This window comes from Hemitrygon akajei, chromosome 10 (assembly GCF_048418815.1).
Source record: "Hemitrygon akajei chromosome 10, sHemAka1.3, whole genome shotgun sequence".
In the NCBI taxonomy this organism is placed as follows: domain Eukaryota; kingdom Metazoa; phylum Chordata; class Chondrichthyes; order Myliobatiformes; family Dasyatidae; genus Hemitrygon; species Hemitrygon akajei.
The window spans coordinates 82,178,162-82,202,931 of record NC_133133.1 but is presented as its reverse complement, the minus strand read 5'-3'; the positions used below and the strand labels follow the sequence as shown (position 1 = coordinate 82,202,931).

General features: G+C 43.6%; 2 protein-coding genes across 2 annotated transcripts in view; one reads left to right on the top strand and one right to left on the bottom strand.

Annotated features, from left to right (window-relative positions):
* Positions 1–24,770, top strand: part of LOC140734514 (interferon-inducible GTPase 5-like) — a 218,192-nt gene that overhangs the window by 114,825 nt on the left and 78,597 nt on the right. The window lies entirely within an intron of this gene.
* Positions 94–5,491, bottom strand: LOC140734515 (non-structural maintenance of chromosomes element 3 homolog). The gene is made up of 6 exons (XM_073058587.1): positions 5,394–5,491; positions 3,307–3,386; positions 2,513–2,657; positions 1,677–1,739; positions 1,238–1,352; positions 94–364 (listed from the first exon to the last, which is right to left on the bottom strand). Exons 3-6 carry the CDS (start codon positions 2,518–2,520, stop codon positions 281–283), a joined length of 270 nt encoding a protein of 89 aa, XP_072914688.1. The 5' UTR covers positions 2,521–2,657; positions 3,307–3,386; positions 5,394–5,491; the 3' UTR covers positions 94–280.

The window sequence follows — 24,770 nt, the reverse complement described above, 5'->3', positions numbered from 1 at the left end:
CATTAATTCTATCATGATCGTGGGAGACCTAAAAGAGGTTGTTTAGACAAAGGCCATGGATTTGTGCCGTGAGCGATCTACTATGACATCTTCCTCAGAGAACAAAGATTCTTTACAAAATATACAGACGTCAGGAAGACTTGTGGCTGATTGGAGTTTGATCGCTGGTGGTGCGGGGAAATGAGGGAATGAGAACAAACCAGGTTTGAACAAGGGGTAGTGTTGGGATTTGAATGTTGCCTGGTGGGCCACAGTTGCCCCTTCCGTCTGTCCCTGCCCGTTAGGTTGGCTGGGATGAGGCAGCCTCCAGCTGGGCCTCCTTGAACTGGGTGGTCCACGTCTTTGGATCCTGCTCACTGTGCATCTGTAGACAGACAGGAAGAGAAGGGTCAGGGTGAAAGTTAGGAGTACTCGGGCAACCTTCAACCCATCAAGGCCTGTCTTAGTCTCTTTAGCAAGAGCTGTTCAAACAGGACCCTCCCACCCACAGAGCTTTCTGTTCATTCTGTCTCCCATCTCCCTCCACTTACTGCCCCCTGCCCATTAGTCCCTCCCATTAGTCATTAGTTCCCTTTCCAAACCCCACTCATTTTCCATCTCCTTCGTCCCATCATCACTCTGTCCCACACATCTCCCCTTCCCTTCGCAATTCTCCAAACCTCCCTCTCCTCACTCCTCCACTCAACTCCCCTTTGTCATCTCCAAATACACCTCCCTCACTTCCATTCTCCTTCCTCATTCCTCCACACCCATCTACCTCATCCTACCCCTCCCCATACTCATCTCGTACTTAACCTCTTCTTTCTACACCCATCCCATTTTCCTTTCTCACCTCTCCAGCTCTCCCTCCTGTCATCATCCCCTCACTCCTCCACTCATCCCCTCCCTCACTGATCTTATCACACCCCATCTCCTCACCCTCATCGATGATCTCTACTCATCGCTTCCAACACCCCCATCCCTCCTCGCCCTTTGATGTCTCCCCATTTCATTTGGCCTCCACCGCTTCTTGTTCCCCCTCCATTCCCTCACCTCCCTCCTTCTCTCATTCCTGCTTCACCTCTTCCCTCAGCTCCCCCTTCACACCTACCCTCAACCAACAACCTCCATCATCTCATCACCCTCCCTCCCTTTCCCTCAATCACCCCAGCACTTACTCCCCCTTCCTTCACTTCTGCTTCACACCCTCCTCCCAAACCACTCCTCTCACACTCCCCACCACCACTGCAACCCTTACCTTTGCCACAAACTCCAGCACCTTCATCTTGGAGGTTTCCCGGGCAGCACGGGGCCCCCATCGGAACTCGTACTCAGCAGGGTCCGTGTGGGGAATGCGGCTATAGTCCAGGTATCTGGGGAGGGGTGAGGGAGCAGGCAGGGTGAAATCGTGGCAAAGAGCCCCACAGGTCCCTCTGAGAGGAAACTCCCTCCACACTCCTGGGGTTAGACACAAAGTGAGGCTCCTTTCAAACCATCCCATCACATGGTGAGGAGTCAAATACAGGGTGAAGCTCCCAACATTGTCCCAAAACACACTCTTGGGGTTAGACACAAGGTGAGGCTCCTTTCAAACCATTCTATCACATAGTGAGGAGTCAAACACGGGGTGAAGCTCCCTACATTGTCCCAACACACACTCCCGGGGTCAGACACAGAGATAACATGCCAATACTCACTTCTGTTTCACAAACTCCTCTGTGATCAGCTTCTTCACGTCACCAAAGTCCTGGTGTCTCTCGCTGAGCAGGAGAGCAAAAAAGTATAAATGACCAGTGTATTGCCATACAAATCTCTTGTACTCAAACACTCTGACTGTATGCCTTCTTCACTGCCCTGTCCATTGTCTGGGAGTAATAACCTTAGACCTAAAGATCCTTCTCCTATACTATACTTCAAATTTACTACATCCTGCTTCTGATGTTTTTTACATTTGTATTAATTCAGGAGATGTGGGTTTCACAGGCATAGCAAGCATTTATACCAAGCACACCCATCTCTTGTTGTTCCCAGAGGCTTAGGGATCTCCCCTCTTGAACCTCCGCTGTCTTTGTTTACCAGCAATACAGAACAGCATAGGACTGGTTGCAACGCGGTCTCCTGCAGCAATTTGAAAGCACAGGAAGCTGCAGAGAGTAGAGACCCAGCCCAATAAATCATGGGCACATCCCCCTCCCCACCATCAGTGGTACATAAGGGAGGCACTGCCTTAAGAAAGCAACCTCCAAAGATCCAGAGCATGCCATCTTCTCACAGCTCCCATCGGGCAGGAGGTACAGAAGCCTGAAGTCACTCACCATCAGGTTCAGGACAGCCACTTCCCTTCACCCATTTGCTTCTTGAACCAGCTGACACAACCCTAATCACTACCTCACTATGACCACTTCACACTACAAAAGGACTGTTCTATTTGCGATCTTCTAAGATAGAGTCAAATTTGTGTTGAATTGATGTTTTTCTCGTGAATGTTGTGCACTTGATGCACTGTGCCTGCGATGCTGCTGCAAGTAAGCACCTGTGCATCCAGGTACTCGCACATCTGACAATAAACTCCACTTTGCTCTGGAGACCGGGACCATCGGAATAAACATTTGGAAAGACATCAGTCACCCGTTACCTGGGATCGATCTGTAATTTTTTCAGAGTGTGCCATAGGAGAGCTGGGAGTGGTAAGGGAGGAGAGAGCGGGTGAAAGGGGGTTAAGGGGAGGGTGAAATGGAGGGAAAGCGGAGGGAAAAGAGGATGGCAAAAGGTAGTGAGAGGGAGAGAGAAATTGCAAGACAAGTATGAAACTCTGCAATACAAAGATGCCAATGTGTTAACATATAAATTGTAACTGTTTCAGCAGTTTGCGATTTACAGGCTCAGTCTGGACTTAACTTCCTGTGCCTGCTTGTCTTTGAGAAAGTGACAGGGCACTCCCTCCTCACCACCTCTCCTGTGACATGGAGTTCCCTCACTACACCCCCTACTGTGGACCTCCCTCACCTCCACCTACACAACACATGTACCCCCCTCAATGCCCCTCCCATAGTCTGAAGCTATCTCACTGCCTCGCCCTGCCACAATGCAGAGCTCCCTCGCCACCGCACTCTCAAAGCAGAGATCCCTCAACACCACTCCCACAGAACAGAGTTCCCTCATCTCCCCTCCTGTAGTGTGGAGATCCCCCAGCTCTGAAACGCAGGTGCCTCTGTTGTGAGCACTTGGGGAGAAGTTTGAAACCCTACTCTGCTCACCCCCTGAACTGACCACAGAGACAGCAGACAAACCCCCTCCCCCCCAATCCAGCTTGCTGAGTTCCCTCACAGTCCTTCACTGCGTTGCCCTTCATGAAGATGATGGAGAGGATGACCAGTAGCAATCCCATCTTGGCCGTGGCATCGCCCCTGAAAGACAGAAAGAGAGAGACATTCCCATCGGTTCACTAGCTGGGCTGTGGCAGCCAATCACAAATGGGGGGGGGGGGGGTGGGAGAGAGAAGAGGAAGAGGGGGCAGAAATGGGTTAGGCTCAAGCCCATCTTGTTCCTGCTGGCCTGCCCAACTGGAGTCAAGGAGCTGGTCAGCACAGTGAAAAGTCCCTTCGGCCCACCTCCTCCATGCTAGCACATATTTGACCCAGGTTCCTTGTACTCGGGGACAGGGTGCAGTTTCTTCACCTGGTGAATGACAGAGGGAGCCCATCCATCCGGCCCAAACATCAGCCACACACTTACACTGGTCCTCTGGGACGTAGAGTAGTACAGCAGAAGAAGAGACCTTTCAGCACAGAATCGCTGCTCCAACCATGATGACCAAATCCTTTCTGCCTGCACACAGTCCATATCCCTCCATTCCCTGCACATTCATATGCCTGTCTTACAGCTTCATAAATGCCTCTGTCTTATCTGCTTCCATCATTCCTGGACACCCAGCACTATGTGTAACAAAATAACTTGCCCTGCACATCTTCTTTAAACTTAGCCCCTCGCATGCCCTCGGATATTAGACATTTCTACCCTGGGATTAAAAAAATTCTGGCTGTTGACTGGCTATCTAGTCTATCTATGCATCTCATATTTTTATAAATTTCTATCAGTTCTTCCCTCAGCCTCTGACACTCCAGAAAAAGCAACCCAAGTTTGTCCTTGCAGCCCACTCTCTAATCCAGGCAGCACCCTGGTGAACCTCTCCTGCACCCTCTCCAAAACCTCCACACCCGTCCTGTAAAGGGCAACCAGAAATGTGCATGATACTCCAAGTGCGGTCACATCATGTAGTTTATACAGCTGCAACATGATTTCCTGACTCTTAAACTAAATGCCCTGAGCAACGAAGGCAAGCAGCCCTTTCACCACTTTATCTACTTGTGTTGTCACTTTCAGGGAACGGTAGACCTGAACCCCAAGATCCCCCGTACATCAGAGACCCTCAGGGTCCTGCACACGCTGTGAATGTCTCCCTTACATTTGATCCAAAGTTCAACACCTAATCCACATCTCCCTGAACCCTCGCTCCTCCAGTCAGTGCTTGTGGCCCCATTATAGGGAGGGTGTTGGTTTTGGGGAGGGTGCAGGATGCTGCCGAATTAGAGGGTGTGAACTATAAGGACAGGTAAGACAAACCTGGGTTGTTTTCTCTGGAGCAGTGAAGGCTAAAGTGAAGAGAGGCACAGATGTGGACAGCTGCTATCTTTGTTTAAAATGTCTAAACCCAGAGGGCATGCTTCTAAATTGGAAAGCTCAACGGAGAAGTGCAGGGCTCGTTTATTTATACACGGGGTGGTGGGCGCCTCGAATGTGCTGACAGTGGTCATGGTGGAGGCAGACAGGACAGAGGTATTAAAGAGGCTGATAGACAGACACAGAAGTAGCAGGGAATGATGGGATGTGGATCATATGCAGCCACAAGGGAGTCAGATGAATTTGGCTTTGTGTTTGGCACAGGAAACGTGGGCTGAATGTCCTGTTCTGACGGGGTCCTGCTCTACTTTGTACGTACCATTCCAAGTGTAAACGGAGACCCCTCAGTCAAAGACCCTGTGGGTAAGAGCACCCAATGCCGTCGCTGAGTGGACTGGGGCAGCAGCTACCCGGAGAACAGGCAGGCTTCTTCAGGAAGCGCAAGTTTACAGGGAGCCAGGAGCCTGGCTGCGGATGTAGTGGAAGGGATGGGAGGGTGGGACGCTGGGTATGGAAGCTCCTATCCGACTGAGGGAGGGGGACGTCAGGGTGAGCTCTCCACAGCGTTGAGAGGCAGTGGCTCAGGGTGGAGTGTTCAGTGAGGTGTTGAGAACCTGTGCACGTGGTGGGGGCTTGGTGCAGCCAGGAAACGGTGTGGGAAGGAGCGCTGCTGGAGGGGGATAGAGGCAAGAGTTCAAGCACGGGCAGCTGGGGCGAGACAGGGAGTCACTCACCAGTTCATGCTGTCGTCCTGTGCAGGCTCCAGCTTGTTGATGAGGATGTAGGCGTGGTTCTTGGGGTCAATCTCCACCAACTCCATCCCAAACTCCTGCCGGGGGGGGGGGGGGGTGAGAGGGGAGAAGGGCAGGAGGAGAAGGAATGTGTAGAGGGTGGGAAAGGGTATGAAATGGGAAAGAGGTGGGAGTGGAGTGGATGGGGATGGGTGGGAGAGAGGGAGAGAGATTCAGAGGGTGAATATAAACTGCCCAGGATCACAGTGATGCAAAGAAAAACCACAATAACAACATCGAGAGCAGGTGGTGAGGTGACCAGGGACAGCAGCATCACAGAAATTCAGTCAGATAAGCAAACACACATCAGAGGGGTGGCCCTGGGACTCAAAACAGCACCATTACAAAATGGGAGTGTGGGAGAGAAGCGGGGGGGGGGGGAATGGCCTGTGACAGAGCGTTCAGATGGGACGGGGGATGGGAGAGAGTTCAGATGGGGGAGGTGGTGGAGAGGAGGGTTGGGGTAGATGGGGAATAGAGAGAAAGAGGACGGGTACAGGATGGGGCCTGTGGCGGCTGTAACTACCAGCCGCACCATCAACTCGGCATATTAAATTGTCCTGTAGGCGACCATCCTCCTGTTAATCTGGCAAATGACTGAGGTGTTGCATTACACCAGCCTGAGTAGATGGGGCTGGATAATTGGATTGTGACGTTCTGCAACAGCCAGAGGGTTCTCTGGAGCTGCTTCATTTATGCCATATCTTTGTAAGGAGAGGAATGATTTCTCTCCCCTGCAATTTACTATGGACTGGCCAACATCAAATATAAACCCATAGTCAAGAGATGAGTGGTGTCTCTTGGTTTGAGGAGTATTTACTATGTTGTTGTAACCAACTTTTGTTAAGCTGATTCAAGTTTGGACTCTAGAACAGTTCTGTTGAGTTTGTAAACATTTTGGGTAAATAAAACCCTTATTTTTTTCACCTTTATCTGCTCTCCTAGTTTTATGCTTACCCTGGTCCTTCACAGGGCCAGAGAAGGAGGGCTGGAGACAGAGATAGAGAGAAGGGGGACATACTGTATCTGACCACGGGAATGAAAGACGGTAGGGTATTATTGGAGCTTCATTCTGACACCCTTCATCACACTTTCCCCTCCTAGATCCTATCCCTCCCCCTCCCTCACACTCTGCTGCTCAAACTCAGTCTCTCCCTTACTGCATCTACTCTCTCACATCTCCACATTCTCTCCCTAACCCCGCCCTGTGCCTCCAACAGCCCCAATCCCACCCCCTTTCACTTCCCCACCCGGATCTCATTTCCAGCAGACAAGGACTTTAGTGGATGGGATGCTTTGTGGGAGGAGCAGGTACTGACCTGGCTGAAAATACGTCCTGCTCTCTTTATAATCTTACAGTACCGTGACCTGTAGTCCTTCAGCATGTTCTGGAAAACAGATGGAGACCAAAAACGCTTGACAAATTGGTCCTTTCACACCCCTGTGCACCAGCAAAGGACTGAGACAGCACAAGTGTGTGTGATGGGATGGTGTGGAAGGAGCATCACTCTATGTTTGACCCCCCCCCCCCCCAGAGCATGTATTGGGATAGTCTGGAAGGAGCATCACACTGCGTCTGATCCCCAGAGCATGTGTTGGGACAACGTGGACAGTGTTGGGTCAGATACACATTCTGTATCTGACCCTGGGAGTGTGTGAGAGGACAGTATAGAGGAACCTTATCTGTGTCTGACCCTGGGAGTACATGATGGGACTGTGTGCTGGGAACTTCACTGTGTGTCTGACCCAAATAGCGTGCTGGGACAATGTAGAGCAGGGGTTCTCAGCCTAGTTTATGCCATAGACCCTTACCATTACCTGAGGATCCATGGACTCCAGGTTGGGACCCCCTGGTGTAAAGGGGGCTTCAATCAGTATCTGACCCCAGGGTGCATGCTGGACAATGTCCCAAGGAGTATCTGACCCACAGTGTAGATAGAGTTTCACTGTGTCCATCCTCAAGAGTCCTCAAGGATGTTACCTGATCAAGAGGACCTGAGTGATTGGGAAAGGTTGGAACATTGGAGAATGAGGGATGACCTTAAAGAAGTCCTTAAAATCATGACGGATATCGATAAAGTAGAGGCTCACAGTCTTTTCCTAGGGCAGGGTAGTCCAAAACTCAAGGGGACAGATTTAGGGTGAGAAGGGAAAGATTTCAAAGGGATCTGAGAGGTAACTTCTTCACCAGAAGTGGGGTGGGGTACAATGACCACACTTTGACAGGTACATGGACAGGAAAGGCTTGGAGAGAGATGGACCAAACGCGGGCAAATGGTACTCACTTTGATAGGAATCTTGGCCAGCAGAGTAGTTGGGTCAAAGTGTCTGTTTCTGCACTGTGAGATTCTATATTGAAACCTTCGAATACTGACATCCCGACTCTTACCTAATGCCCCACCCTACAAAGCAAAGTGTCTAGACCCAAAAAGTCTATTTCATCCACAAATTTGCAGATGATACCACCTTAGTGGGTCACATCTGAAATACTGATGAGTAGGAGTACAGGAAGGAGATAGAAGCTAGTGACATGGCTTCATGACAAAACAACCTTTCCATCAATGAAAACAAAAGAGCTCATCACTGTCTTCAGGAAGGGAAGCAGTGGCGCACATTCCTGTCTACATCAACGGTGCTGAGGTGAAGAGTTTCATGTCCCGAGGAGGGGAGGGTTGTGGGGTGGGGTGAGGTGGGGGGAGGGGTGTGACGACGGGAAGGGGAGGTTTTGGGGTGGGGCGAGGGGAAGGGAGGTGGTCTGGTGAGGAGAAGGGGAGGGGTGTGGCAAGGGGACGGGAAGGGGTGTGGCAAGGGGACGGGAAGGGGTGTGGGGAGGGGTGGGGAGTGTGGCGAGTGTAACGGGAGGGTTGGGGTGGGGCCAGGAGAGGGGTGAAGGAGGTAGGATGTGGAAAAGGGGAGAGATGTGAAGGGGCAATCAGGCAGACCACTGCTCTGTGTAGCCAGCCCCACAAAGACATCTTACCTTTCTGTCCACAGCGGCGGGGGTCAGCTGATGGGCGGCATGCTGCTTCTGTGATCCTGATGGTGTCAGCAAGATGCTGGGGTCATCTGAGTCTGAGTCTGGATCCTGGGGGTAGGACGAATGAAAAGGCATTTACCTCCTCACTGTCAGCCTTCTGTACCTCACCATGTTGTCCCCAAGCTTAGACCTGGACGAACGTGCCAATGGCCATCGACACCAACCACAGCTGCAGCATCACTTGGACACCACTCCCAATGGCACAGTCCTGATATCTACTCACGCTGGGGATTTAATCCACCTCATGTTGTCCCACACCCAGTATATACATCACTGGGGGTTTATAACACCCACCTTTGACTCACTCCTTTTATTTACCTACCAAAGGGTTTATCTCTCATCCTACCAGCCCAACTTCAGTATTTGCCTTCCACTGTTGACTAATGCCTGATATTTACCCACTCTGGAGGCTATTCTTACATCCATTGCCATAGCTCCATGAGTTATCAGCACACCCATTAGCCCATGCCCAATATTTACCATTGCTGGCATCTTGTGCTCCCTGCAGTTGGTCCACACACCCACTTTTTTACACTCTTCAAGGAGTTTGCCTTTTACAATTGGCCCATGTTCAGTATTTACCCTCCCCAAGAGATTGTGCTCCCTGCAGTTGATCTGTGCTGGATACATTGACTTTCTGGTTGGGGATGTTACGTACTCGTGGGTGTCTTGTACCTGTCACGTGACCATGATGTAATTGAAGTTATGCTGGACATGAGGTAATGGTCTTGTGTTGGGGGAGTGACGTCATTTTCCCGCCAGTGAGAGGTCATGTGATAGTTTTTTTTCAACCAGGTATAAAAGGTGAACCCCACCCTGCGACATGGGCAGTTCATGGCTGAATTCGCTACTGACTCCACGCTGCTGCGTATTCCGATATTATGACACAGTTTTGTATAAAAGTAGAGTTTTATTTTCTGCCTTAAGTCTCAAAAGTTATTGCCGGCAGTTTTGCTATATTACTGCCAGTAATGTCAGTGGAGAGTGAGGTTTTGTCAGAGTTCGGACATACTGAAGGATTTGGAAAGTTAATATCGAGGGTGAAACAGATTCGACCTTTGTTTAATCTTCGCAAGAGTAACTTGTGCCCGTAGTAACTTGTGCCCATAGTAACTTGTGCTCGTGATAATTCCTGCTTTGCCAATAAAAAAGAGCAGTGAGTTGGATACAAAGTTTTGCCAAAGAATGGTCAGTGCCTTTTAAGCCGTTTATTTCCTTCGATCGTAAATCCTCCGGGAAAAGCGTACTGCAGCTGAGATCAGCAGTAATGTGACGAAAGAGAATTTAACACCTTTCAAGAAGTCTCTCCTTTTAACTGACTGTGTAAAACTTTGGACCTTTGCATTACTACTTTAAGAACTGTTTTCGCATTACCGCTTTAAGAACTGTTCAAGCTGTCGTATCGCAGCTGACATCCGGTTACGTTAGTCATTTGTTTACTTGTGGGTTTTTACTGTGTTTAATAAATGTTTTATTTGTCATAAAAACCTGCCTCACTTATATATTCATTGTTGCTGATTTGTAACAGAGACTAAAGAAAAGGTTATCACCCACACCCATTGGCCCAACCCCAATATTTACCTCTCTGGGGTGGGGGATTATCTACACCTCCCATTGACCATTCCCAAGGAGAAAACTAGAGGTCTAATTAGCACAAAGAGAGACCTTTTTTCTCTGTCACTCTCTCACTACGTCTGTCACTCGCTCTCTCTTGCTGGCTCACTCTCAAAAAAATCAATTTCCGGGATATTGTATATAATTTACAGGCATCAAGGAGTTGCTATCAATATGCAGGAGACTCCTGGAACTTCCGGGGGAGGTGCGATGTCTGAACTGAAAAGCTAGGATTTGGGCCTACTCCGGGGTTCCGATCTGAGGACTCAATTTTGGTTCAGAATTCTGTTGTTTGCTTCAATTGTTTGTTTTTTTCCCTTTCTTGAGTATTGGTCTTATTCATTTATGTATGTTTTTTTCTTTACTTGGGTCCTTTTGGGTTTCTTGATTTGTGGCTACCTGTAAGCAAGCAGATCTCAAGGTTGTATAATCTTAGATAATAAATGAATCTTGAAACTTGATTTGTTTCCGAAAATGTCTCCGAAATCTGATTCGACCATCATTGATTCTTTGTTTTTGTTCAAGTGCTGCACTTTTTATAGTGGGTTATTTTTAAACAGAAACACCCTGAAATGCTTCTGATGCGATTGTCTCTTGTTGACGATTTGTTAGGAATCGGATGGCAGGGTTGGGGGAGGAAGCTGTTCCTGAATCGCTGAGTCTGTGCCTTCAGGCTACAGTGCCTCCTTCCCGACGGTAACTATGAGAAGAGGGCAGGTCCTGGGTGGTGGGGGTGCTTCATGATGAACACCACCTTCTTAAGGCACCGCTCCTTGAAGGTGTCTTCAACACTACGGAGGATAGTACCCATGATGGAGCTGATTAATTTTACAAGATTTTGTAATTTCGATCTTCCACAGTAGCTCTCTTCTCCCACCATCCCCATCTCCTCCCACAGCAGACAATAATGCAGCCAGTCCAAATGGTCTCTACTGTACATTCGTAGAAGTTCTTGAGTGTGGTGGTTGACACACTAAATCTTCTCAAGCTCCTTACGAAATATAGTCACTGTCTTGCCTCCTTTATAGCTGCATCACCATGTTATGTTCAGGTTAGGTCCTCAGAGATGGTGACACCCGTGAACTTGAAATTGCTCCTTCGGTCCACTTCTGATCCTTCTATAAGGATTGGTTTGTGTTCTCTCATCTCACTCTTCCTGAAGTCCACTCTTTGGTCTTGCTGATGTTGAGTGCAAGGTTTTTGCTGCAACACCACTCAAGCAACTGGTATATCTTGCTCCTGTATTCCCTTTCATCACCAACTGAAATTCTGTCAAAAATTGTATCATCTGCAAATTTATAGATTCTATTTGAGTTGTGCTAAGCTACATATTCATGGGTGTTGAGAGAGTAGAGTAGTGGGCTAAACACACAATCCAAATAATTTCTCCAATGCTGTCCTTGGCTCATAGACTGGATTGAGCTTGGGGTAAAAAGAGAGACCCACTCACGTGAAGACCTTTATACACCTGAGGACATGAAGCCAGTCACAGTATCGTAGCAAGTGACCTAGGACCAGAAAGCAGTACCGCAGTGTACAGGAGCGAACCAATTGGACAGTGGCTATATACCAACCATTAACCAATATGGTGGAAGCAACTTTCGAATGAGCTGCAGGATAAGTGGTGCTTGTGAGCTCGATTTTAGCGTTTAAGAGAAGTTTGGATAGGTACATCAATACTAGGAGTATGGAACGCTATGGTCCCAGTGCAGGTCGATGCCTGTTTCTGTGCTGTACTTTCCAATGACTCTACTTGTGCTTATGCACATTATAATAATGAATATAGATAGCTGTTGGGTAGTTAAGTGTAACAGGAAAGAGCACTTGCACCATTGAAAGTAAGGACTGGCATGAGGACATTCTGTGAATGCCATTCTATGAAATATAAATGGAAGTTGTTTCAGTTAAGAACTTTTTTCTTTTTTATTAATTTTTTATGCATTTCTACAATACAACAACAAAAAAAATCAAGTAAATAGAGATTCATACAGTGCAAAACAAATGCATCAGATATATAGTTCATAACAATAGGGAAAAGCACCCAAAGTAAAACCTAGTCTTTTCCCTACCCTCCCACTACAAAACCCCAGGCCAACCATTTCAATGTATAAAAGAAAAATTAATCAGAGCATTTGACCCCCACAGAGCTGTAAATATATATAAAAAAGAAAATATAATGCCTACTACTAAAACTATAATGTAATTCACATAAAAATGTAAAACTTACAGAAATAAAAGCTGAAAATAAGGGATTGTAGTACCAAGAAAGGAGAAATTTAATCTAAAAAGGAGTTATGAAAGAATTCAAGAAAAGTTCCCCACACCTTATGAAACTTTATGTCCAAATTGAGAAGTGAATAATGAATCTTTTCAAGGTCTAAGCAGGACAGAATATCACAAAGCCATTGAGCGTGAGTGGGTAGGGCAACATCTCTCCACCTAAGAAGAACAAACCATCTAGCCAAAAGAGAGGCAAAAGATAATGTTCAATGTTTAGTTGGACTCAAATGCATGTCTACTTCACCCAAGGTGACCAAAGGAGCAATCAGAGGGTTAGGTTCTAAGTGGCAATTAAGAATATGGGATTCAGTTAAAAAAACTTCTCTCCAGAATTTCTCTAGACTAGGACAAACCCAGTACATATGAATAAGAGAAGTCTCTTGCCCCCTTTACACTTATCACAAACAGGACTAACGTCAGTGTAAAACCACAATAATCTAGTTTTAGACCTATGAGCCCTATGTACAACCTTAACCTACAAAAGGCAGTGGCGAGCACATAAAGAGGTTGAGTTAACTGACTTAAGAATTGAATCCCAAACGGCATCAGATAAAGAAATATTTAAATCATGCTCCCAGGCAGTTCTAATTTTATCGAAGGGGGCACACGCCAAGATCACTAACTTATCATGAATAGTAGATATTAAACCTTTACTCAATGGATTAATACAAAGAAGCATATCCACAACATTTTTCTCGGGCATCTCGGGAAAGTTTGATATTAAAGAGTTAATGAAATGTCTAATTTAAAGATATCTAAAGAAATGAGTATTAGGTAGGTTAAACTTTGCAGGCAGTTGTTGAAAGTTGCAAAGCAATTATCTATGAAAAGATCTTCAAAGTGCCTAATACCCTTTCTATACCAATCATGAGATGTTGAATCTTGCACAGAAGGTAGGAAAAGATGATTGTGTAAAATAGGACTAGAGAGAAAGAAACCATGAAGGCCATTATATTTTCTGAACTGAGCCTTATTCTCAGAGTATGTCTAATGAGAGGATTAACAATTAGTCTAGGTAAGTGACAAGGAAGTATGGATCCAAGAAGTGCAGAAATGGAGAGATCCTAAATAGAGTTCAAATCCATTGCCACCCATTTTGAGTGGTCAGACTGATTACAAAAGAAGGACCAAAAAGTAAGACAATGAATATTGGCTGCCCAATAATATAAACAAAAATTAGGTAAGGCCATATCACCTTCCCTTTTAGATTTTTGAAAGTGAACTTTATTATGTCTGGAACATTTGCCCTTCCATAGATAGGACAAAATAATAGAAACTAACACATCAATAAAAGCTTTAGAAATAAAAATTGGTAAAGATTGAAATAAAAATAAAAATTTAGGAAGGATATATATTTTAATAACATTGATTCGACCTACCAGAGACATGGACAAGGGTGACCATTGTTTCAAACTCTGTTTTGTACAATGTAAAAGATTAGCAAAATTTTCTCAAAAAAGATTTTTGAAGTTCCTTGTTACTGTAATACCAAGGTAAGTGAATTGATTATTAACTACTTTAAAAGGGAGGTCATGAAATACTGAAGCTTGTGCTTCTCTGTTGATTGGAAAGAGTTCACTCTTGTGTAAATTAAGAAAAACTGACTAACTTTATTAAGAAGTAAAAACATTGGGGGTAAGGAAGTAGTCGGATTTGATATAAAAAGTAAAAGATCATTGGATAAAGGGAAACTTTATGCTAATCACCTCCCTTCCAATTCCCCATCAATTCAACACAGCTACGAAATGCAATTGCCAGAGGCTCTATGGCCAAATCAAAAAGTAAAGGACTTAAAGGGCATCCTTGTTGGGTGCCACATTTAAGGCTAAAAGACTGGGATTGCTGAGAGTTGGTCAAAACAGAAGCAGTGGGACATGAATATAACAATTTAATCCATGTAATGAAACTTCATCCAAAATCAAATTTTTCTGAAACCACAAAAAGATAATTCCATTCCACATGATCAAATGCTTTCTCTGCATCAAGGGAAATGACATATTCTGGAGTCCCAATTGAGGGTGAGTATAAGATATTAAAAACAGAAAGCAATTTTTAATAAAACCAGTTTGATCTTCAGAAATAATAAAAGGTTAAATGTTCTCCAATCTACAAGCCCAAACTTCAGCCAAAATTTTAACATCGACATTTAACAGAGAAGTCAGCCTACACAAAGAACACTCTGTTGGATCCTTACCTTTTTTGGCTAAAAGAGTGATACATGCCTTGTTAAATGAAGCTGGCAATTTACTATGTTTAAACGAATCAGATAGAACTAAGAATAAATGAGACAAAAGCAGTGAAGAAAATGATTTATAAAATTCTGCAGAAAACCTATCAGGTCCAGGATATTTACCTGACTACAGTGCAGAAATGGCAGAGGATATTTCCTCTAGTGATAATGGCTCGTTGAGTTTTGCTTTAAGATCGGAAGAAAGCGAAGTAATATTTAAACTGTTTAAAAATGCTCAGCAGAGATACTATCATTTAAAGATTCTTAAATGTATCATTAATTTCAGAATGATTCAAAATAATGTTCCCATTTCCCATTCGAATTTTTGTAATTTGCTGTTTAGCTTTAGCGCTTCTTAGTTGGTTGACTAAAAACTTGCCAGATTTATCACCATGAATGTAAGATTGACTCTTACTTTCAAGAAGTTGACGTTCAACTGGTTGAGTGGAAATAAGGTTAAACTTAGTTTGAAGTTCTACTCAATTCTTATACAGTTCAGGATTTTTGGTCTTTTTATAGTTGGCCTATTGCTTTAATTTGACTAATCAAGTCTAATTGCTCTAAATAGGTCTTTCTTTTCAGATTGACCCTTCAAATATTCTTTCATGGCATCCCAGACAACCTGGGATGAGATTTCAGTTGACATGTTAGTGCTTAAAAAAAGTTATCTAGTCCTTCATCAATTTTACAAAATCACTATCCGACAACAAGGTCAGGTTAAAACGCCAATGTTTATTCATTTGAAGGAAACCAGGAAAATGTATAGACAGGGTAATTGGAGCATGATCCAAAATCAATAAACTCTGATAATCACAAGAGCAAACAGATGGAATCAGCTGGTCATCCATTAAAAAATAATCAATTCTAGTAAAAGAATGATGGACATGTGAAAAAAGGAATAATCTCTCTCAGTAGGATGGAAAAAATGCCACATATCAGAGATAACATAATTAGAAAGAAAAGAGTGAATAGATAAAGCAGATTTACTAGGTCATCTAGGAACAGAGGATGATCGCTCCAATACTGGATCTAACAAACAATTAAAATCACCACGCAATATAAGAGAATATAAACTCAAGTCACACAATAAAGAGAAAAAATGACCAACGAAGTCCACATTTTCTGAATTGGGAGCATAGAGGTTAGCCAAAACTACCCTAGTGTTATACAATTTCCCAGAGGCAATAATAAAATAACCATTTGTATCAGATATTTTGTTGTGAAGCTCAAAGGGAACATTTTGATTAATAAGGATTGAGACCCCCCCACCCCGGCTTTAGCCGGGATGGAAGAATGGAAGTGCTGTCCTCCCCAACTTGACATGAGGCGAGAGTTATCAAAACTACGAATATGTGTTTCTGGCAAAAAAGCAATGTCAGCTTTGAGTTGCTTAAGATGTGAAAACACCTTCCTTCTTTTAACAGGATAGTTTAATCCCTTAACATTCCACTTCATAAGATTCAATGGGCTAACCATTGTCATTTAAAACAACATAAAGGGTAGTAGGCATAAACAAGATCAAACATTCAAATAACAGCTCTGGGGAAAAAGTATAAAACAAGAGAATCAGGGGAAAAATCATCCTGAGTAACAAAGAATAACTAAAGGTTCTATAAATGGTGTTGGCACTAGACAGCTCTCCATCCCCCTCAAATACCAGAACAAGAAAGCTACCAAAGAACAGCAGCAAGCTCTTCTGAAAAAAAACTACCCTAAAAAAACAACTCCCAGTTTCTTAACATCATCATAAGTTCCATTTAATTAACAATTCAAAAAACCAGAGAGCTTATATGCACTACATATTAAAATTATACATAAAGAAAAAAGAAACAGTTCCATCAACAAGTATTAGACTTAACTCAAAGTAATAATCCAGAGTAGCCTACCTGCAAGAAACTATGAAAAAATATCAGTAATTTAAACATTTAATTTAAAAAGAAAACAGCGTAAAAAAAAAACAGAGAGAAAAAAAGTACTTATTGGCCATTTTAAATAATCAGAATGAGTATGAAGGAGTTGTAATGGCAGGGAGACTTCCGATAAATTTCTGAGCTTCTGTAACAGAGTTAAACCATTTTTTGTCCCCAGGACTAAGAGTTATTTGGAGATGGGCTGGATAAGGCAGAGAGGGCCTGAATCCACAATTGTAAAACTCTTTCATAACTTCTTTGTACTCGGCGCACTGCCTCAGGACTTGAGGAGCATAATCCTCAACAGTACGAATGGAATGACCCTTGTAATGCAATTTACCTCTCCAATGTGCTTCCATGATCAAAAGGTTTTTCACCTGATATCGTTGAAATCAGAGTATAACTGGACATGGCCAAGAGCCCAACTTGGGCTTGGCCAGAAATGTACGGTGAGCTCTGTCTAACTCGGGTGGGGTCAGAAGAGTATCTTTCCCAAAAATCTCACATAGTAAAGAAGAAAAAAATTCAACAGCAGATCCGCTTTCAATGGCCTCTGGCAGACCCAGAATTCGTAGATTATGACATCTGCTCTGACTTTCGAGATCAGTTATTTTGGATGTTAACTTGGTGTTATACTCACTCAAATTGGAACAAACAGCTTCCAGCTGCTGAACACAACATTTTAAGTCTTCGGAAGCTGACTCAAGATGAGAGAGACGTACTCATCCTTCACTTTGGAGTTAATTTGATCCAATTTTGACTCCAACGAACTGAAAGAAGACTTATATTCAGACTTCAGTTCAGATATAACCTCTTGTCGTGCTGTTCCAAAATGGTGATACTCTCGGCAGAGGAACCAGAGACAGTTGCAGTCACAGAGACTTCTTTTTTCCCCAGATTGAGGGGGCTTTGAAGCCATTGTAGGACAGGCGTATTCACAGGCAGGTCGGAGAACAAAAAATTTAACAGTCTGGAGTAGAAAAAAAAGGAGATAAGGAGTGCAGAGATAAGAAATGAAACACAGCGACAGTTTTAAGCAACTAAACTATTGCCATCTTACTGGAAGACCCTCAGTTGAGAACTTTAATGGAACATATTTTCTTTCAGTGAACAGATGGCAGAGACTGAGACCCTCTCATTCTTCACACAGGAAGAACTGTGCAAACTTTTGTCTGCTTTTGAAACAGGTAAGGTGGAAAAAGTTAAACCACTGATAGAGAAGAAAATAACTGATCTGGACAAAACAGAGCTTAACATCGCAGTGACGGGAGGATCAGGTGCAGGAAAATCCACCTTCATCAATGCCATGAGAGGACTTCGGAGCGATGATCCGGGAGCAGCTGAAGTTGAGGCCACAGAAACAACAAAGGAGCCAGCCGGGTACTCACATCCCACTCTGCCCAATGTTCATTATTGGGACCTGCCAGGGATGGGAACTACATGATTTCCAGCAGCTAAATATCTCACAGAAATGAAATTTGAAAGATTTGATTTCTTTATCATAATCTCTGCTTGTCGATTCAAAGAAAATGATGTAAAGCTTGCCAAAGGGATTAAATGGCTGGGGCAAAAGTTCTATTTTGTCCACTCCAAGATTGACATCGATCTTGAACAAAAGAAAGTTAATGAAGAAGAAGGGCTAAAAAAGATTCAGAATGACTGTGTCAGGAAGTTGGCAAAGGCAGGGTTTCCAGATTCATCTGTGTTACTGATATCTGGTAAAAGGCCGAAATATTTTGATTTCTTATGGTTAAATGAAGGACTCGAAGGTGATCTAAATAATGTAAAGTAAAGGATCTTTGTCCTGAACCTTCCAAATCTAAGTGTGGAGATAGTTCAGAAGAAATCTAAGATTCTGAGAAATTGTATCTGGATGCTTGCAACACTCTCTGGTGGATTGGGAGCCGTCCCAGTTCCCAGTGTCTCTCTCGCTTGTGATATCGGTATATTGACTGGGGCCATTGTCTGCTTCACAAAGTGCCTGGGTCTGGATGATGCTTCTCTTCAAAGACTGGCCAAGAGAGCAGGAAAACTGGTCTCCCTGCAAGCTATGAAAACCCACCTCATTATTCACAACACCTCCTACCTTAGTATCATCGGCATACTTACTAATCCTATTTACCACCCCATCATCCAGATCATTTATGTATATTACAAACAACATTGGGCCCAAAACAGATCCCTGAGGCACCCCGCTAGTCACCAGCCTCCATCCCGATAAACAATTATCCACCACTACTCTCTGGCATCTCCCATCTAGCCACTGTTGAATCCATTTTATTACTCCAGCATTAATACCTAACGACTGAACCTTCTTTACTAACCTTCCATGTGAAACTTTGTCAAAGGCCTTGCTGAAGTCCATATAGACTACATCCACTGCCTTACCCTCGTCAACATTCCTCATAACTTCTTCAAAAAATTCAATAAGGTTTGTCAAACATGACCTTCCACGCACAAATCCATGCTGGCTACTCCTAATCAGATCCTGTCTATCCAGATAATTATAAATACTATCTCTAAGAATACTTTCCATTAATTTACCCACCACTGATGTCAAACTGACAGGTCTATAATTGCCAGGCTTACTTCTAGAACCCTTTTTAAACAATGGAACCACATGAGCAATACGCCAATCCTCCAGCACAATCCCCATTTCTAATGACATCTGAAAGATCTCCGTCAGAGCTCCTGCTATCTCTACACAAACTTCCCTCAAGGTCCTGGGGAATATCCTGTCAGGACCTGGAGATTTATCCACTTTTAAATTTCTTAAAAGCGCCAGTACTTCCACCTCTTTAATTGTCATAGGTTCCATAACTTCCTTACTTGTTTCCCACAACTTACCCAATTCAATATCCTTCTCTTTAGTGAATACCGAAGAGAAGAAATCGTTCAAAATCTCTCCCATCTCCCTCGGCTCCACACATAGCTGACCACCCTGATTCTCTAAAGGACCAATTTTATCCCTCACTATCCTCTTGCTTTTAATCCTCTTGCTTAAGATAATTTCTTCCTTTTTGAGGCATTGTAAGTGTTGTTACTTCAATGTACTTGTACTATATTTGAATAATAATAATAACAACAATAAAAAGATTTGAAAAGAAAGAAAGTTATCACCTCAAGTAACTGAGGGTTAAAGTTCTCAGCTCAGAGCTTCGGTAATCTGGGTTCTATTCTGTCAGCTGTTGTTCCTGCTTTAACCTTTTCCTACCTTTTTTTTCTGCGTTGGGATGGGTTTCTCCCAAATGCTCTGTTTCAGGTTACTCAGCCACTGTCAGTTGCCATAAGTGCAGGCAAGTGATGGGATTGATGGGAACATGGCATGCGTGGTTTACGGGGCAAATTGTTTGGGAAGGGTATTTTCTGTACGCTGCTATAAACTCAGTGGGACAAAAGGGTACTTGCCCTTGGATACCTTGAAATAGGTCCCATGAGGGTTTTAAAAACAACAAATGAAATATGTAATATATTACCCTGTTAATTGTATGGAGATATTTTGTTTAAAAGAACAATAATCATTAGAATCATTATCATGGTACTTTCTAACATACTGTATATATTAGACTGTGGATCTCAGAGTGCTCAGTGTCAAAGAAGATGTGGTGGGAAGTGAACTGTGCCTGCCTGAACTGGGTGTCAATGACTTTAAACTGGCAATCCCTCAAGGGATGGGAGGTAAACAGATGCAACAACTAACCAGCACCCAGAATGAAACAAACTCATTTAAATTTTCAGTACTGATCCGAGGCTGCTGACAGATCCCAAATCACAAGCATATATTCCTAGTTGTTTTTATCCCTCTTTTAAAATCTGCTCTCTGCACGATCAGGTGGGATTCTGTTTACAATGGAGAGCGGTGTGGGATGTGAAGCGAATTTCCGCTCCAATGTAACAGAGAAGTTCCCATCTGTCACAGTCCAGGATCTGTCGGTGAGCAATCTTTTCATTCGTAGCAGCTGTTATTCACGCAGGAGAGGAACCTTCTCCAATTAGATTCCTTCTTTTTATTCTGGCTTCTGCTTCCAACTTTGCAGTTCCGCTGAAGGATTTCAGCCTGAAATGTCGACTGTTTATTCCCCTCTGTTTTTTTTTCAAATAAAGCTTCAAAGGATTATTCACTCATAAATTTCACATGTTGATCAGCAGTGAACAAAACTAAAAATGATTTCAAATTAAAATACAAACACTATTATCCACAAAGCACTCAATTAGCGGATGGGGTGGGCAGTCTTTCTCGGAAATCCCACTCTTGTCCTATAAAACCGCAAACTCCCTCTCTAAGCACACCCAGGCACGGTTCAGGAGTTGGGGAATGCGGTGTCATTGGAAGGAACAGAGTTCGTACCTTGACCTGTTTCATGTGGGTCCATATCACCACCGAAAAGTGTCGAAGAAACTCAGAGGGAGACAGATGTGCAGTGTACAGGGAACTGGATAGTCTTTTTCATTGTTAAAATCTTCCATAATTCGTTATCAAAGCGCACATTCAGTCTTGTATTTAGGTCACTATGGACTGAGAATTCTGAAAGGTAGAAAGTGAGGAATGACTGACGAGAGGTTTAGAGAAAATGTGTATAGATATTTAATTATTACTAAATGTATTTAGTACAGTTCCTAGGTCATGTTCTCAGTGAGCTTCTCTTAATGTTCAGAGGAAGGAGTGCCGGATTTTAAAGGCAGGAAGAGTAATTCATTCCTGCAGCCACATGAGTGTTACTGCGCTTCTCCTTCCGCAATGAAATTGTTAATATGGTATCTTAATTATTAACACGCATCAACCTGTAATGAAGATAAGGTATCTGTTGACATGCATTCCATTAAGACCCATATGGGTCTTATAAACATTTAGTAGTAGCTCCATTCTGTTCAACATTATTGTTGAAGCTTTCCTCTGGAAAGGTGTTTCAATGAATGGTTGCCAGGCTGGGTTTGATCCGCAATTGTTACAGCAAAGTTTTGCAGCTTCAATCAGTGGACTACCTGGAAAATCTCAGACCACGTAGACCCAAGTGTAAGGAGACCAGACACAAAGATGGAGTTGAACAAAGAATCTCCCCTTGTAGATTTGTAGAGACCACTGACTAGGACTTGAGAATCACTGCACCAGAAAAGGTAAACTCAAGATTGAGTGGAGAGAAACAGAGCAGAGAGAACTTAAACAGAGAAACAAGGCACAGGTGAAAGTAACTAATAATCACGGGTGGAGCAGTGACAGTGACTGGAGGAATATGGTGCCCCCAGTGATAAAACTGAGGTATGATAAAAGGAAATCAACTTTACAAGATCATCAGTGACCTGGATATACGGGCTATTCCCAGACATTTAAGAGATCAAAGGTTTATGATGGACTGTCAAAGTAAGATAAAATTGTAATCAGTTGGACTACAATTATTTCTGCTAATCCTGTGCTTGTGCTGTTGCATAGCAATGCCCATTACATTCTGTTTTATTTCTGTCCAGCAATCACCACAGTTTACCTCAGCTAGCAACTTACTTTAGGTAGTCCATCGCTGATTCCAATGTTTCTTTCGAACCATTGCTCTGATGGCCTGGGTAGATGATTCTTATCCCATCTGTCAGTCGAGTCTCTCCAGATGACATCCATCTTGTCTCACACTGTCCAGGAAGAAGTGACAGTTTGTACCTATTCAGCACATTGCCTATGATGGTGGATTTTCCTGCCTGGTACATGGTCTCTCATTCCAGGTACCCAAAGTACATCTGGACTTTGGTGACAAAAGTGTTTTTGGCTGTGTGGGATCCTGATGACATTCCCTGTGCTGCGTCATGTGCTCACTCGACGATGAGCCTCTTCTCTCAAATCTGATAGTCTGGTTGGAGTCCATCAATGTTTCTGTAATCTATTGTATCCACTATGCAGAGGATTGGCGGCCTTACCCATTTCCCCCTTTCACGATGGGGATGTAGGGTTGGAGTTGAGAGGTCATTAGTGTAATGTGAATTAATAAGAATGTCCTTGGCTTGAATGCAGATTTATCTCTCCAGAGGACTGTGTGGTGGTCAACCCTGCTAATACAAACAAGGACAGACGGGTAGTCAGATGAGTTTGACATCAAGGGTATTAATCTCCGGTGGTGCTTCATCCACTAGGTGAGGCAGGAGCATTTTTCACGTACGTACTTCAGGATTTGACTGTCTAATTTGATGTTGTTGCCAAGCCTCTGCCGGGAATTCCACCACCACGAGCACATTAGGTGCTATCACAGCTTTCAGCATTTCTTCCAAGGATTGTTCACCAGAATGGAGGCTAATGCTTCAGATGACCGAGGAAAGGAGGTGTAAATCTGCAGAGAGTTTGCTTGTTTGCTTCCCCAAATATATAAGGAGATTTTTAGGAGTGGAAAATAATGTTGAGATCCCAATTCTGTTCCCACTTTCCAAAAAGATCTTTGATTAGTTGACTGGGCCGGGAGAACATTGTCGCATCTTAAGGTCAGTGATTCAGTTGACACTGGATGGCCTGTCGGTCTGATGTCCCGTGTAGATCAGGTCAAAGACCGTGCAGCAAACTTAATCCTCTGAACGACGTCGGAATGAGTGTGATATAATAAAATACCATCGTGTGGAAAACAGATTTTCAGTAAGGTAATTTAAGAGGTAAATCATAACTCTAAGCTGAAATGTCCCCCACAAAACAAAATTAGACAAGGTGATTTGCGGCCATCATTCCCTTTTGTTTCTCAGATTCCGGTTCTGAACCTCACAACTCTCAGTAGATCTCTCCTTTCCTTTTGATTGAAACATCCATAAAACACGCTCTTGTTTTCATCTTTTGACACAAAATAATTAATGAATTTGTTAGAATTTGTTAGAATCTTTGTTAGAATCCGGACAACTGCGACTGGTTGGGAATGACCAAAACTGTTCAAGGAGGGTATAAATATTGCATACTGTAACTCATAATCCATATGTGATCATTCCTAGGACATAGTCGATGATCAGACTGTCTACAGGTGATTGAGTTGTATTTCCACTCAGTCAGTCCCAATGTAGTAATGTGAATAGCATATAACAATCAAGCGGACTCCTCCCATTTAAAAGAAAATCCAGAAAAACTCATTAATTTCCTTCACTATTGTTGTACAGAAGCAGATTCATGGGTTCAGTGGGTAAAACAGCAGACACTGACTGCGGGTACGTACAGCAACTGTTTCTTCACAAACCAGCAGTGAAACACTTTACTGGCGTGGAAATCAAACAAATGCTCATCCAAGTCACCCAGATGATAAAAACAGCAACATTAAACACTCAGTACACTTGTTAAGTCTGTCCAATTTACACACCAAGATGAAACAAGCAATTAACAATTACTGTATATCAGAATCAGCTTTAATATCATCAGTATATGTAGTGATATTAGTTAACTTTATTCAGCAGTAAAATGAAATACATGATAAATAAATACAGAGAATATATATGAGTAGTTAAGTTAAAACAAGTCGTGCAAAAAATAACATAAATTTTTTTTTAAAGAGTGCTGTTGGGTTCACGGGTTCAATGTCCATTTAGGAATCGGATGGCGGGATGGGGGCAAGAAGCTGTTCCTGAATCGTTGAGTATGTGCCTTCAGGCTACAGTGCCTCCTTCCCGACGGTAACAATGAGAAGAGGGCAGGTCCTGGGTGGTGGGGGTGCTTCATGATGAACACCACCTTCTTCAGGCACCGCTCCTTGGAGATGTCTTCAACACTACGGAGGATAGTACCCATGATGGAGCTGACTAATTTTACAAGATTTTGTAGCTTACATCGATCTTCCGCAGTAGCTCTCTTCTCGCACCACCCCCACACCAGACGATAATGCTGCCAGTCAAAATGGTCTCCACTGTACATTTGTAGAAGTTTTTGAGTGTGTTCATTGACAAACCAAATCTCCTCAAACTCCGAATGCAATATAGCTGCTGTCTTGGATTCTTTATAGCTGCATCAACATGTTGCATCCAGGTTAGGTCCTCAGAGATATTGACACCCAGGAACTTGAAATTGCTTACTCGATCCACTTCTGAACCCTCTGTAAGGATTGGTTTGTGTTCCCTCATCTCACCCTTCCTGAAGTCCACAATCAGCTCTTTTGTTTTGCTGACACCGAGTGAAAGGTTGTTGCTGTGACACCACTCAACCATCTGGTATATCTCGCTCCTGTACACCCTATCGTCACCATCTGAAACTCTGCCAACAATTGTATCAGCTGCAAATTTCTGGATGCCATTCGAGTTCTGCCAAGCTA

Bases quoted from the DNA above. Each gene is read 5' to 3' on its own strand.
- LOC140734515 (XM_073058587.1), bottom strand. The intron at 1,353-1,676 runs GTGAGTATTGGC...ACCCCTCCCCAG, and splicing joins GAGGAGTTTGTGAAACAGAA to ATACCTGGACTATAGCCGCA. The intron at 365-1,237 runs GTAAGGGTTGCA...GTCTGTCTACAG, and splicing joins TGCTGGAGTTTGTGGCAAAG to ATGCACAGTGAGCAGGATCC.